The sequence below is a fragment of the Poeciliopsis prolifica genome, unplaced genomic scaffold (assembly GCF_027474105.1).
Source record: "Poeciliopsis prolifica strain line A6 unplaced genomic scaffold, Auburn_PproV2 SCAFFOLD076, whole genome shotgun sequence".
NCBI lineage: Eukaryota > Metazoa > Chordata > Actinopteri > Cyprinodontiformes > Poeciliidae > Poeciliopsis > Poeciliopsis prolifica.
The window spans coordinates 1,453,666-1,469,175 of record NW_026562451.1 but is presented as its reverse complement, the minus strand read 5'-3'; the positions used below and the strand labels follow the sequence as shown (position 1 = coordinate 1,469,175).

Sequence of the window (15,510 nt, the reverse complement as noted above, 5' to 3'; positions counted from 1 at the left end):
TTACCACTATTTCCACATGGTTTAGACATTTCTGCACATCCATCTATTTTCTATGTCAGATTTTCTTTTCTCTATGCCTGCTTAATCCTGTGGTTAGTTGTGGGAATGGGACGGTAATCAGACGATTTGCTATAACCAGACTAAATGCAACGTTTTTTAAAAGCATTCACACCCACATGAACATTTTCACAATTTGTCACAATTTATTTGACAGAACACACAAAGAGGGTCTTGTAAGGCAGAATAGAAATAATGCACATTAAAAAAATTCTATAAAGTTCTGAAATGCTTGCTGTGAAGTTGTATCAACTCTTTAATCTTACTACAACTCTCTTTAATCTTACTCTGTCTTTCGCCTTGCACGAGTAAATACGAGCCCATCACCCTCATTTTAGCTTCTCTCCACTGGCTCTACAAACATTTTTCTTTTTATTATTTGTTTTTTACCCCTCCGAGGTCTTACTCCAGTCTTACTCTCTGGGCTGTTCAATCTGTACATACCCTGCCTTTCCCTCTGGTCAGATAATCAGCTCTTACCTGACCATGTTGTGTCTTTTCTATTACAGCTACCTCTGTAATAGAGGAATAAGCTGCCTCTGCTTATTCTAAGCACAAGGCAGGATAAGCAGAGGTCTCTCTAATTTGTTACCTCTGCAAATTAGACATACCGCTTCTCTCACTGTTTGAAAATCACTTCCTAATGCTCACCTCTTTGCTCAAACATGGATGAGCATTGACACCACTTGATATGCTGATTTTTTACCCTATGTTGTTTAATCTTTTTTTATTGTGTGGTTTCTTTGTCTTATATGTTTTAGTGGTCACTTTTATATGTACACTTTGTAATTTTAAGAGGAGAGAATGCTGCAAGTTAATGACTCGATGCAATCTGCAGAGTTTCCTTAGACAGAAATTGCAAAAAAACAAACAAACAAATAAATGTTGGAAACCAGAATCAGCAGGAATGTATGCATGGTTGAATTGAAAAGTGTCATTTGTGGTGAACTGGCACTTTGAAAATAAACTGAATTGAATAATTAGAAAACAGAATCTCCCAGTAACAAAAACATAATTTTGAAGTTCTAATCCCAGTATGAACACATGTGCTGAATAGAAAACATCATCTAAATAATACAGAAGACATCTGACAGTTGGGGGATATAGTTGTGGAGAAGCTCGAAGAAGGTTTGGGTAATTAAACAATACCTCAAGATTTTAAAGTCCCACAAAGTACTTTTTAATCCATCATCAAGAGATGGAAAGAACATGGCACAACTGCAAACCCACCAACACATGGGCGTCTACCTAAACAGACAGAATGGGCAAGAAGAGCATTAATCAAAGAAGCAGCCAGGAGCCCTATAATAACTCTTGATTTCTTGGTTATGCTCACTTAAAATGCCATTTTTTTCTAAAAGTGTCAAGAAAAAAGCATTGTTGAAGGAATGCCTCAAAACGTCCTGCTTCCAATGTGCCACAAAAACGTATGGAAGAAGATGATCTGGTGCCATGTTGGGCAGAATATTAACCCTCTCTCATCCTTAACACACCATCCCGCTCTTAAGAAACATGGTGGTGGCAGCATTATGATGTGGGGATGCTATTAAGAACTAAGGAAAAACACAGATGGAGCTAAATACAGTGTAATCCTGGGAGTGAATCTGTTAGAGATCGGCTGGAGAAGAGATTCAACAGCATAACAGCCCCAAACATTTAGCTGGAGCTCCACTTGGATTTAGATCAAAATATATTTAAGTATATTAAGAATCAACTTGTTAAAGTCACAACCCAAATCCAATTAAGAATATGTTGTAAGACTTGAAAATTGCTGTACTCTTGAAGTCCCCTGTGAATCGTTAAACATGCAAAGTTGGTGTGTAAAGACTTGCTCTTATGATTGCAGCAAAGAGTGTTTCTACACGGCTCTAAAAAGTCAAGTTACGCTTTATTTGCTTTCATTTATAAAAAAAAAAAAAAAGATCAATGCTATGTTTGTTTCTCCTTTCACTTCATGTCTGTGAACTATTTGGTGTAGATCGGTGACATAAAATCTCCACAAACAAAGAAGTTTGTAATTCCGATATCACAAAATGTGAAATATTTGAAGGGGCATGAATAACCTAAGAAGTACTTGTTTCTGGGATGCCTTCTTGATGCTTAATTTGATTTAGATTTAGTTTGTCAATCTGCTAAACTCTGGCAGAAATTCTGTTTATGCTTCAGCAAACGACTCTTATTGTAATAAAGCTAGCACTGAGAATATTTTTAAAGTTTTCAATGGAAATATAATTTTACAACTTTTATTTGCTCTTTATTTCTTCTTCAAGCAGAAGCAGGCCAACATAATTATCGAATAAAGTAAGTGTATGTTTTGTCAAAACATACACTTGCTCTCATTTCCAGTATTTACTCACTATTGAAGAGTGACACTCTACTTCACTGCCTTCCTGCACCTTGAGTAGGTTGATCTTTGTTATGCTCTGACAGGTGTGCTCGCTCATCTTCCAGGTGGTACTTGTTTGAATATTTGGAAGGACGCCCAGAGATGACATCATCACAGGATTTGCTCATGCCAGCACTGGTAGCTTCGACAGGCAGCCAAGCAGCAGGGCATTGGGGTTACAGGTCAGAAATTATGCCAGTGATAGAATTTTCCTGATTCGGTGGAAAAAACTAAAAGCATAGATGTATGTCCTGCCTGCAGACATTATGACAGAAAGTCTGTGTTCTCTCTCTCTTTTTTATGGTTTTGTTCACTCTGAAGGTTTTTGTTGGAAAATGCCAAGTACCTGCAGAATCCCAACATGTTAAGAGAAGCAGTGGAATAAAATTCCACTTGCCTGCAAGAACATGATCCCATCTTTCCAAACACTCTCTGTCTCACTTATTCTCCACAAACTTTCCATAAGCTTTTAGAGTAAAGCTGCACAGACAGATTTGACATTGTTGGGGTTTTGTTTCTTTTACTATTTTCACAGTTCCTTGCAATGCCAGCCTGAGGTGTAAACCTCCTCTATGCGACAGAAGGTGACACACAGTGAACTGGGCACTTGTGTCCAGTAGTTATTAGTCGAGTTGTGGACAGGTCACCAATCCATTAAAGATACAACCTTTATAGTTTAATATTTATGGTAGTCATCATAATTTAAAATTGTTGTATAGTTATCTGCAGCTGCTTGGGTCTTTACAGCTTATGCACTAATTGATTGTAAATAAAGGTAAAGGTTGAATGAAAATTTTCTGTGATTCTTCTCCACCCCCTCATTCTTTCATGTTTGCATTAAAGTGTTATACAGCAGACACAGCTGTCAGATCAAATCAGAAAGTCTGAGAAATAACCTCATCTCAACCGCATGTGTAACTATTCAACACCCTTAAAGTGTCATTTATTTACCAGAAGGGATTCAAAAAGTTCTGTCACATATTTATTTTTTCACTAGTTAGTGCACAAAGCATTACATATCAAACTTACACAACTTATAGGAGATGCTAGTTGTGTTGCAATCAAATGCCTTCTGGTCAGATAAGATCAAATGTTAATGTTTTGGCCCACATGCAGGATAAGGCCAAAATAAAACCTCCACATAGTGAAACATAGTCGTGGTAGCATTATGTTGTGGGAACCCTTTTTCAAAGCAGAAACAGAAAAGCTAGTAAGAGGGAGACGTTATTTAAAAAAGCAGCCAAGAGGCCCATTATAACTCTAAAGGGGTCGCAAAAATCCACAACTCACGTGGGAGACTGACATCTGGTCTTCATGGAGAAGCAGAAGGTAGAAAGACAAAAAAAGTGATACACAATTTGACACAACCTGCATAGGAGACAGGAAACATGGATAAAAACAGCACTCTGTTTAGGTCAGACCACAATGAAGCTTTTTGGCCTTCTTACAAATAGAAAACTAACACCACACTAACACCCAGTATGAAACTGGCCAAATTCAACATGAAGATAGATGAAGTTGAATCCAGAGTAATGTTGGGGGAAAAAAAACCTGTTGAGTAAGTTTTAGAAGCATCCTTATTGCCAGAGTTCATTTGCAGCTTTCATATTCTGCAATGTAATGAATACAGGAATTAGATCACTAATTGGCTAAATGCACACTTAATGAACAAGTGGGCCCCCAAAAGAAACACCACATAGGGCCACCTTAGGTTGGCTCTGGTTTCTAAAAACATCTGGATATTTTGCAATACCTTAATTCATTTACTATACTCCTGTGAAGACTTAAATGAGAAAACTATAAAGTACATCCACAGTTAATTAATAAGCTGATTCTCAAACACCCAAATCAAGCAATAACTTAAGACATCTGCACTACTTTGTTCAGATCAGAAGTGTTGAAGACTAAATTTGCTAAGTTGTTTTCAGGTGGGAGAACATATGAGGTTTCATTGATGGCACTTAATACATAAAGAAAAGAAAGACCACAACAAAGAGCATCTGTTCTAGAGAAAGCACTGATCTCATGCACCAATTGCTCACATTTGAGACCAGAACAAATAGAAACTCACAGATCAACTCACAAGATGTGTGCTGGATCTACTTTAGGAGGGGGAAGGAAAAAGGAGAGCATGGTCTTTGAACCCAGCTAAAAGGACTAGGGACCTCCTGTCTAATACTCTCTGAGCTTCATTGAAATTTATGACAATTTCTTTTGTTCTATTTTCAGAATATTTTTATTGTCTGAAGAATGTAAAGTTCGGTGACTGAAAATGGATTTTATAAAAAAAAAAACACTGGACATTTTTTAAGACGTCTGGTACTGCAATTTAGTGTCCGTGCATACTGAAGGAAAATGTGCAGCACAAGTGATAAATGACTTGCGGGTTAAAATCATTTGGGTCGGGCTTACTATCAAACACATTCACAATAAATAACCCATGAAAGATTGGAAGGGTGACGGACAAAAAACTTCACAGCCAGGTCATTTATTACCACTGTCAGCCTGAATAGTCACCAATCTGGCACAAAATCACCTAAAGGAAGCAATTGGACCTAATCAGTGTATTTTTTGGTGAAGGGTGAAATTTGTCACCATCCTACTAACCACAGCAGCCACAGCAGATTGATTAGATCTTTCAGTAACTGTACTTCTCCTCTACATAAGATTTAGAAGCTTCAATTAAAAAATACAAACTATTCTGAGCAACGTTTTCCATTTTCAAATGCATAAAAAACGTAAAGCTTATTGCAAAATATTATAATAAATAAAAGTCCACTCGTTTTATTGCCTCAAGCAGAAATTAACTCCTTTAACAATCACGCACAGACATAATGAATTTATCTTTTACAGATAACTTTTTTTCTTTTTTTTTGCATAAGTCTCAAAAAAGGCACAAGCAACACAAACTCATCCGCCAAGCAGCACAGCTGGGCGCAAAACCTGCAACCCCATTAAAACGCAATAATACAATTTATTTTACCTGCCCATCCGCATTGTGGAGCGCAAAACGTAAAGAATAGCGCCAGCAGCGTCCTTCTTGCGGCTGCAGCCATTGTTAAATGTGGCGCTCTGCAGCTGCGGAGTGAAGGGACAGCTGGATGCAGAGGGCAGGGACGCGCCGACCCTCCCTCTTCTTCCTGCAGATGGAAACCTTGTTGAATCCCACGGTGTGATTTATCTACTAGAACAAAAATGACTTGCGGAAACTTCCAGAAAGTTGCAATTCAAGTGTGCGATCCAAAAGGAACAAATTTGACGACGGAAGATAAAAACAAAGGAAACAAATAAAAGAAAAACAAAACAAATTTGTTTTTTCTTTGGTAAATAATGAACAGACAAACCCTCACTGCGAGTACTCTTGTCTTTAAATTCTTGCAGGTGCCCTTGCTGCATAACTCTGTTCACTATTTGATAAAAATGAAGCCAGCGGAGGTTCATATTTAAGAAAATGTCTCCCTCTTCAGAAAGCGAGAAGAACTTACCAACACTGGAAGCTGAGTGCGGAAGAGCTTCTTTATCGTCACTTCCACAACTGCAGCCAGAAGATGGCGCTATTTGCTTATTCATAACTTGTGTCATAAATCGCCTGATGGGCATCATTATGAATGCCCCTCTGGGAAAAATACCACCACTTGCTATTTCCAACCTCTTCAGCAGATTTTAACAACGATTCAAAGACATGGCATTAATTGAAATATTCTTCTGACAATGTTATTGTTGGTTGTATTAAAAAGGGATGAGTTGGTCCACAACTTGAGGAGGGTCAGGTCCTATAACATCTGTATTATAATGTGGAGATTACAACTTCAGATTTTGTCAGAGTGAGATGCATCTGACCTTGGTATGAAACTCACCAGGCTGGGATTGGTGATTGAGGATGACAACGCAGTTAATATTTATTGGAAATAACTCATATTATCTCCAAGAAACGCTTAACAAACATAATAAACCCACAGAAGTTTTATTCAGCCATCCATTCTCACTGGAAAATGCAGGAGGTCATTCCTGCCAGCTGTAGTTAGACTCTGGAAACACCACCGCTGTAGGTCTGGGCTTGCAGACAAGAATCTAACCTGATCCCTACATGTGATAACAATCTGGACTCAATATGTTGTTTGAAGACATTTTTATGTAACATTTTACCCATTCTAATGGTTTGAAATGTTTTATTACATGCTTTTTGAGTCATTTGCCTGTTTTCTTCTATTCTATTCTATTCTATTCTATTCTATTCTATTCTATTCTATTCTATTCTATTCTATTCTATTCTATTCTATAGGTTCCCCAAGAAAAGTAAACATATGCTTTTACTTTTTTGGAGGTGATTTTCTTTCTATCTAAAATCTCTTTCAGTTGGCTAAAGTCATTTAAACAACAGTAAAAAGGTCAACTCAGCTTTTTCACAACCCAGTTTGAGAAGTCAAGAAAAGTTGATATAAAGATTACAAAAAAATATGCGGTTCAGAAGTTTAATCAAAGCATTGAAAAAATTGAGAATTTGGACACAACTTTGACAACTTAGACTTTAAACTTTAAGTGATTTGTAATACTATTGGGTTTTCAGCTTCTAGAGGTCCAGGTTTTTGTTCTCCACTCTGACATGCAACACATAGATTGAATCCTAAAATATACATCTAATATTCATATCGATTGACTAAAAAAATACATGAGAAAAACTTGTTTTGATTTGTTGGCTTTGTATTTGCAACAGGACACTGGTTGTAATTATTTTTGTGCAGATTATGTGCAGACAGAAAAGCAACAAGGAGATAAAGACTTCTGTTCTCAGAACGATACCTTTCATGACCTCATTTCTGATTCTCAGCACCGTGTTACAGCCACACGCACACACGCAGACACACACACACACACACACACATAAATTGAACTGCAGCTCACCGAAATAATGCACGAGTCAGCACAAAAACGTAATGCATTTTTAACCTGAAAACTCTCAATAAAGCAGATGGTTGCCTTGTGGTTTCTCTGCAAAGCAGCAAATAATTTTTTTTTTTTTAAAAAGTGCCAAAACCCTGTTACAGATTCACGCAAAAGCAGATTGAGTGAAGATAGCTGCATTCCATTCCTCCTGAGATATCGCTTCAGTCAGCTCAGTCTACAGGCTGCAAAGGGCTCTGACTTGTTATACACATGCTTGAGGCTGTTTGTGACATGTCCTCCTGATTGCCCTGAGTGAAGAGGCAAGGTGCTGATAACAAAAGCCATCTCCATGGATTTAACGGGTGGCTGTCTGGAAGGCTTACACAAGTAGGTATTAAAACATAGCGAGTGCTCCAGTCAGTTCTATCAACATTTTATTGAATATGGTTTCATTTTCTTTTTTGTTGTTTTTGCTTGTCAAATTTGCTTCACTTGGATGTCAAAAAAAAAAAGTAGAACACATCTTTCCCATTTGAGAACACATTTTGAGAGAGACCATGGACATGCCTTGACTGGTGTTTCTTCTATCAGTAAATCTATTTCTCGTTGATGTAACTTTTTAATAGATTATTATTTGGAACGTTTTGGGTTGCTATTTTTGCATTTCATTTATATGTGTTCAATTTTTTTAGAGCCCAAGACACTCATAGTTTAATTATCCACACCAAAGAATTTGTAATTCTACCAAATAAATTCAGTGTAATACTCTTAAACCGTCTTGTTGCAAAAACTTTGTCGCACAGGTGTGTCTATTATACTCATATTTATTATACACCAAAAGGTTTGAGTACAATTTTTATTTTTAAGGCCCATACAGTCATGGGGAACACAACCACCAGGAGACCCATTCACAAAAGGTCTCTGCTCAAAAAGATCAATGCTCATAGAGTGATGCCTCCAAACATAATACGGTAATGGTAAGTTCAGTGGAAGGAAAAAATGTAGTAGAAAAACAGTGGGGTAACAACAACCCGTGGAGAAGAGTGAAGTAAAAGAAAATCAACTTGAAGGAAATTCTACAAGGGACTGGGCTAGCGCTGGAGACAGTGCTTCACCACATACAGATATGTCCAGCGCATGGGTTGCAACTGTTGCATTATTTGTGTTAAAACTCTCCCGACAACAAGACAATGTCAGAAGAAACAGAAAAAATTATTCAGTTGTCTCAAATCCAGACAACATTTTGCATTTCATTTGAGAGCCTCCAGGAAGAGTGAAGAGCCATGTCTAATTACCTTGAGGTCCAGTGTGATGTTTCCTCAGTCAGCGAGGATTTGTGGAGCCTTTGTCAGCTGCTGATGTAGGCCCACTGGGTTTTATCAAATCCAAGCCCAAGACCAGATGCAATGATGCAGATGAGCTAGTGGCAACTGTTAAAGCAACCAGAGCCTCCATAGCACCTCAGCAAAGCCACAAGCTGGTCCCTCCACTAAGTAATTTATGAAAGAGCCCTGACAACACATCCTGCACAGTACATGAACTTATGCTTTCATAAGTAGACATGTCTGTTAGAATAGATCAAGAGCAATATTCAACTTTTCTGAGAAACTAAAATTAAAGTTTTTAGTAGCTAGAATCCATACTCATCAAATTTATCACCAGAAATATATCACTCTATGTACTACACATCTACATATAACCTACTGTATATGTTTCACTTTTTAAAATGATTTACTGTTGTAATTTAACTTTCCAATTACATTTTTCTGCACAAAGAAAAAAATATCACTAAAAGTACAAAAGGACATAAGTTCTACATTCCAGTTTCACAGACTTGCAGCAATATGGGAAAAATTGTTGGGAATCTGAGCTGTTCCACTGATTTCACCCAGATGTTTCTGGGCTTTATTATGCAGGTTACTCAGACATGACCCTTGATATCATCAGTAACCCAATCACTGACTGATTCTATGTTAATCACACCCAGGCGTATTACTGATGAAATGACTGGGTGATGAAGCAGCCCTTCCAGGATGGTCTTTTCTTTGTTTTGTGACTCTTAAAAGAAAGGAGGATGTTGTCTCTTTCACTGAAAAATGTTCAGCACACAGAAACAATATTAGGAAACAATATTTTTATGCCTTATGTTAGAAGACTTCATTTCTAATTATATTCACTTGGATGTTGCATATTTGTGTTGAAAATGAATAAACTCTTGTTGAGTCTTTGACGTTAAAATAATAAACCATTTTTAAAAAACAAATAAAACAATTTAACAACCAGTTTTTCTTTCATTTTTTAAGATTTTAAAAAAGTGAGTTCTTTCTTTTTCATGACAAGATCTTTCATATTATCAAGGTCAATCATCTATTCATTTTCTCTAACTTTTCTCTAACTCTAACGAGCTAACTCAGGCTCCCTCTTCATTGTGGGAATGCTTGCAGGGGTTTTTATTAGATTCAGTTATTAGATTCAAGGCTTTATTGAAGGTCTAGTCTTATCTTATTTATCAGAGCTTATACTTGCTGAGATCAAACACAGTAGAAGAGGTGTTCTTACCTGCTTCGCTGCTTCTAATTTAATAAAAATGACAAATGTACATTAATAGCATCATATTCCCTTCCAGCTGCTTTTCATATGTTCATTTACTGACCCGTGTAGCATTCTGTAATCAGACTCAGTTTAGTTACGCTTTTGTTATCAGTCTCTTGAGTTCTGTTATTAATTAATAATTTTGGTCATCTTTGTTTTAGGCTCTACAATTGCATACAATATAATCTCTATTATTACTACTTATTTGCTTCTCCAAGCAGATTTTTGTTTAATGTCCTTCAATAAACCAGCTTTTTTCTTTTCAATATGCTGTCATAGTAACTCCTGATTCTCTGAAAGTGTCATTTCGTCCAGATTTTCTACTCTTTACTGCATACATTACATTTGTCTTTTTTTCCAGTAAGAACAGAAACATCTTCAGCATATAGCACAATGTCAAAACTTTTGTTTTACATATTCAAGGGAGTGGGCGGGAGTGTCAATATATTTATGTTCCTAATCATTATCTTCACATCGCCTACATAACGTTAAATATAATACATGAATGCAATAGAACATATATAAAATACTCATTTAATAGCTAACCTGTCAATATGGTATTTATTTATATTTAATTACGGCAGCAAGAACAATATTATGTTTGAATTGTCAAAAAACAAAAACTAGCAGAAACAACAAAACATTAATAATGATTTTAGTAATTACTTTATATATTAAATCCAACAGTAATCATTATGTGTGTCTGATGATTTGAACTGTTTTATGATTGGACATTGTCTAAGTAAAATATTCAAACTATTCAGCAGTTCAGTTCCACATAGTGATACAGAAAAAAAAAAAATTCTAGTAATTCTTAATTAGTTTAATTAGCTTTTCAGTGTCCACAAATACTCCAACAGCATTTCTTAACTTACATTCTTCTTGCATTGTTACAATTTGTAAAACCTTAAGGTCAGCCACAAACATTTTAGGACATCCTCTCACCCATCAAACAATACTGTGGGTTGTTCTTTCACCTTTTTTCACTTCTTTTTTACTCTATCGATCTTCAGCCTCATCCAGGTGTTTGAATGTGTGGTATGAAATACTTTTGAAACATATGTCAGCATGATTGGTTGTTTCATGATCTGTGGGCTCCAGTCAGTCTCCAGAACAGCATCTGAACCATTAGCCAGAGGAGGACCTTGTTCCTCTGACCTCTGATAGTTTTTTTAACTCACTTATGGAGACATAGTTGCTTGGCAACTGTAATGTCAGGGAACATATATTGAATCCTGCGACACGTGAATTATCTAAGATAAAGGATTAATCTTTGCTTACCTGCATAATTATACTAATTTTCACAGTCATAAAACCTGCACAGCTTTCTGTTTTGGAACACAATATGAAAGAGTTATTCTTGTTCTCCTATGAACTTAGGTTTAACGTTTTGTGTTTGCTAAGCAAAGTTTTTGTAAACAAGACAGCGAGTCAATAAATACCCAATTATTTAGTCGCATAGTTACAGTCACATAAAACAAAGAGTATTAGCTATTTTCCTTTGAATTCCTTGCCTCTGCTTTTAACCCTGCAATTAGAGCATCAGCATCCTCCCGCTGGAAGTGAAGGCTCCCCCCGCCCTTCCTGCGCTTCGACCAGCGTAAAATCCAGCGCCAGCTCGGAAATGAGCGACAGAAACTGGCAGCAGGGACCATGCCCGGAGTTCGGAGAAAATATTAACTGGAGCCTGTGATTAATTCAGTTTTTTTTCTTCTTCTTTTTTTTTAATTTATCTGTCTTATATAAAAGCCCATGGTGCGGGAGAGGTGATTGTTTTTTGGGCAGAGCGCGTCCAGAGTCGAGCACAGGCTCTCATTAAATCAGTGGTTGCACCAATTCGGTCCAAGTTTTATCTGCGCGGAGTAAAAAATTTACTCCCCCTCGGCCAAAACGCACTGATGATGTCTCTAGTGGTTCACCTGAAGACGGTGGCTCACCTTCGGGGGAAAGGTGACAGGATTGCGAAAGTTACATTCAGAGGTAGGAGCGACATTTATGCACGTTGAAGCCCGCGTGTTTAACAATATGTTGTGTCCTAGTTTAAGTTCGAGTGTATGACGCAGTGGGGCATAATAAACGAGTGGTGTTGAGTTTCTATCCCAGAAAACTTGCTTGCACCTTTTCACATATTTAGTTGTACAAATAATTTGCATGATGTACGCACAGCAGTGTGCGTACATCATTGCTAAATGATGTGCATCATTGCTAAATGGAAGTAAATACGTTTACAAAGAGAAAAAAAAAAATCTGGAAAGAGTGCTGTATTTAGCTCCCCATGAATTAATGTTTGGGATTTTTGGCCTGAAGGAGAGCAAATTGTTGCCCCAGACATTTCCAGCCTTTAAGTTGTCATAGAAGTTTGCCATCTAATCTAATCAGGTCTGTCCAGGTTCCCGATTGTTGAACAAAGCATGATGCTGCCCCCACTTTTCCATTCATGGCTTGCATCAAACTGCAGGTGGGACCCTTCAGGGCTTTCTGCTACCCCTGAAGTATCATAAATGGTTTCATAAATGAGTGGCTTTCTAATTTACAAATTGCAAATTTGCTAATTAGGATAATCCTGAATGTAATTGGATTTTATTTGGGATGCTAGAGTAAAAAGGGTGAAAACATATGCACACTATATTTCCTGAACTTCTACTTGTGAAGCATTTCAAAACTGCTCAATTTTCCTCCCACCTCACAGATGTGTCCTGTTTTGCTTTGGTCTACCACATTAAATGCAATGCAATAATATGCCTGGAGGTTTATAGTACACTAAGACAACGTAAGAAAAGGTTCAAGGGTAAAAAAGCCTTTGCAAAGTGTCAAAGTGCTCTGTTGTCTGTGCAGCAAAATTATCAAATATATTCTATATGTGAGACAATGTGAAAATACGCTAAAGCATAATATGGAACCACAGATTGCATTACTGTTGCATGACAGGTTTTCTTTTTATCATTATGTACAAAAAGAGGCTCTTTCTCATTTCGCACTTTGTACAATACACATGTACAATACCTGGCCTCTAGCGCATAAGACAAGGTTAACAAAGTGTGGATTCATTCACTACTCAGTGTGTTACTCTGTGTCTGGGAGATAAGGAGACAGGAGTGCATCTTTCAGCACCTTGGACAGTGATCAGTGCTCCCTGACAGGTGCTTAGTGCCTCCTCAACTCTGATTTAAAAATCCCAGTGTCATCATCTTGAGTGTGGAAGATGGTACAAAACCCACATCCAGTTCTTGTCCTTTTGTCTGCTCTGTACATACAGCTCTGTTCATACAGCTCTGTGTGCGCTAAGGAGACCAGCATGCCTCTCAGTGTTAGGCTCTGTGCTGCAGTGATTTCGCTTGGGTACAGATATTACATGAACCGTGTCATCCTTGTCAGGAATTCGACTCTGGGCTCCTTTTCTCCGTGGTACAACTGTCAGCTTAGTAGATTCAGTTCATCTCTTTATAATTTCACCAGTATTTTGTGTATGTGGAAGTTTTTGGTGTCATCCAGGTTGCAAATTTCTTTGTTTTTTCAAAATGGTTCACAATGAGACGGTAACGTGCCAGGAATATTTAGATTGTTTCGTATTATCCCACATTATGATTACAATATATTCATATATTTTTTCAAGGTTTTATTTTACAAACACAAAGTAGCATATGACTATGTATTACTTTGCATTAACTGCATGTACATCATAGTGAAGTGGTAGGGAAATGATGCATGATGTCCATTGTTTTACAAATAAGTAATTGAATACATTTCTATCTGGACCCCTTTACTCTGACAAACACAAATAAAATGCCTCATACATTACATAGATTCACACTGAAATTAAATGTATAATGCACAATGAATACAACTGTTATGTGAATGTTTCTACATATTTGCTTTAGAAACAATAAAGCATATCTTAATATTTTAAGGTTTGCTTTAAACATTAATGTAAATGTTTAAAGCATTTAAACTGCTACTGTCCAGGCTAGCCTGGCTACTGATTAACCAGGAGGATGGTCAGTGATAAAACTGTAGAAAAGTTAAAAGCATTGTTAGGTTACGATAAAGTACACAAATTTTGAACATCCCATGAATAATTTAATCCATCATCTGAATATGAAAACACGGAATAGATGCAAACCTACCAAGACGTGGCCATCCACATAAACTGACACCATGGGGAAGGGAAGTATCAAGCAGAGAAGCAGAGCATGGTCTGTGGCACCTCTGGAGGAGCTGCAGAGAGCTGAAGTGTAGGTGAAATAATCTGATGACAAATTTTTGAAGCCATCAGATACTCTTTATGTAGTATGCTACAAGACAGGAAGTAGGTTGAAGAAGATATGTTTGGTAAAACAAAAAGGATCAAAGTTAAGGTGTCTGATCGATATTCTGTGCAACAGAAGACAAATAATACACATCACCATTATAACACACCAATCCTGACGGTGAAGTATAATGTGGCAGCATCATTTTTGTATGGATGGTGATACTACAAAAATACATCCAAGTTTGTGGCTCTGTAATTATAAAATGTATTTGAATACTGTTTCAAGGTTCCATTAGAAAATGTTCTGACAGATGACAGTTTCAAAAGTTAGGTGTTTATTATTACAAAATTTGTATAAGGTGATAAAATATGAAGAACACGCTGTACTGTGTGGATGTTTGCCTGTTTTATGTTTTTGGACGTAGTCCATGCTTTCCCTGCTCTTTTATTCACTGCTTTTTCACAAAGGTTAAAAAAAATGGATATTGATGCCATAGAAAATAGACAGCTGCTTTATAAATAATAAAAGACTTATTCTGTCCAGTCCAATCTCCGCTAAACTAATGCTTTCAATAGATACATCAATCAGGTTTTGACTTGGCTGATTACAGTTTTGCAGTTTCTTTGAGGTCTGACTTTCCACTTTAGGTTTTGTTTGTTTGAAACAACATTATTGCTTCTGTGCTTATATTTGTGTGCATTCTGTTGTGAAATTTGATTTGAGCTACTGTCTAAATAGTGTTTTTTAGACTACAACATGTTCCAGATTTTAATAGGTGTAGTTGTGGTTGGTGTTGATTAATCAGTGTCCCCTGCATTGTTTGGTTTATTTTGCTTTTGTTATGGTTGAATTTTAATGCTCCTGATTTTTGTTTGGTTAGCTGTACCCTCCTCTGTGTCTTTGCATATTCTAGTCCTTTTATTTCCTTTTTTTTTCTTTTCTATTTTGGAGGTGACCACTCATTCGTTGTTCCTTTATCATCATTTGTACCAATACACGTTTGTTCTCACCGTAGCCCGGTTACTGTCTTTGTTTTTTGCAGGGGTGTATATCAGCATGATCCTTTGAGTTATTTGCACACTTTGTCTCAGTAGAGCATAACAAATAAGAATACAACTGAAAGAGATTTTTTTTTTTCAGAATATGAATGGGACATGAAACTTCTTTTAGCACACACTTTTTTCCACACTCCTGGTTTTGTTATGCCAGTGGGCTTTGCTTGTTGCTGCCACACTATTTCACTTGCTTCTTCCTCATGTTGTGTTTTCAATACTTCTCCCATAGCTGACAGAACAGCAAGAAAGATGCTTGAGGTATAGGAGCTCACTTCCAGAGCCATCC

General features: G+C 37.0%; 2 protein-coding genes across 8 annotated transcripts in view; one reads left to right on the top strand and one right to left on the bottom strand.

The window, feature by feature from the left end:
* The window catches only part of fndc1 (fibronectin type III domain containing 1), a 32,669-nt gene extending 27,170 nt beyond the window's left edge, over positions 1–5,499 (bottom strand). For both annotated transcript variants that reach the window (XM_055021475.1, XM_055021477.1), the window contains exon 1: positions 5,427–5,499. In XM_055021475.1, the coding sequence (XP_054877450.1) occupies positions 5,427–5,499 (73 nt within the window). The remainder of the gene's footprint in view (positions 1–5,426) is intronic.
* A 6,058-nt stretch (positions 5,500–11,557) lies between these two features.
* otofa (otoferlin a) overlaps positions 11,558–15,510 on the top strand; it is a 66,077-nt gene continuing 62,124 nt past the window's right edge. For all 6 annotated transcript variants that reach the window (XM_055021410.1, XM_055021411.1, XM_055021407.1 and 3 more), the window contains exon 1: positions 11,558–11,899. In XM_055021410.1, the coding sequence (XP_054877385.1) occupies positions 11,818–11,899 (82 nt within the window). In that variant the 5' untranslated portion in view covers positions 11,558–11,817. The remainder of the gene's footprint in view (positions 11,900–15,510) is intronic.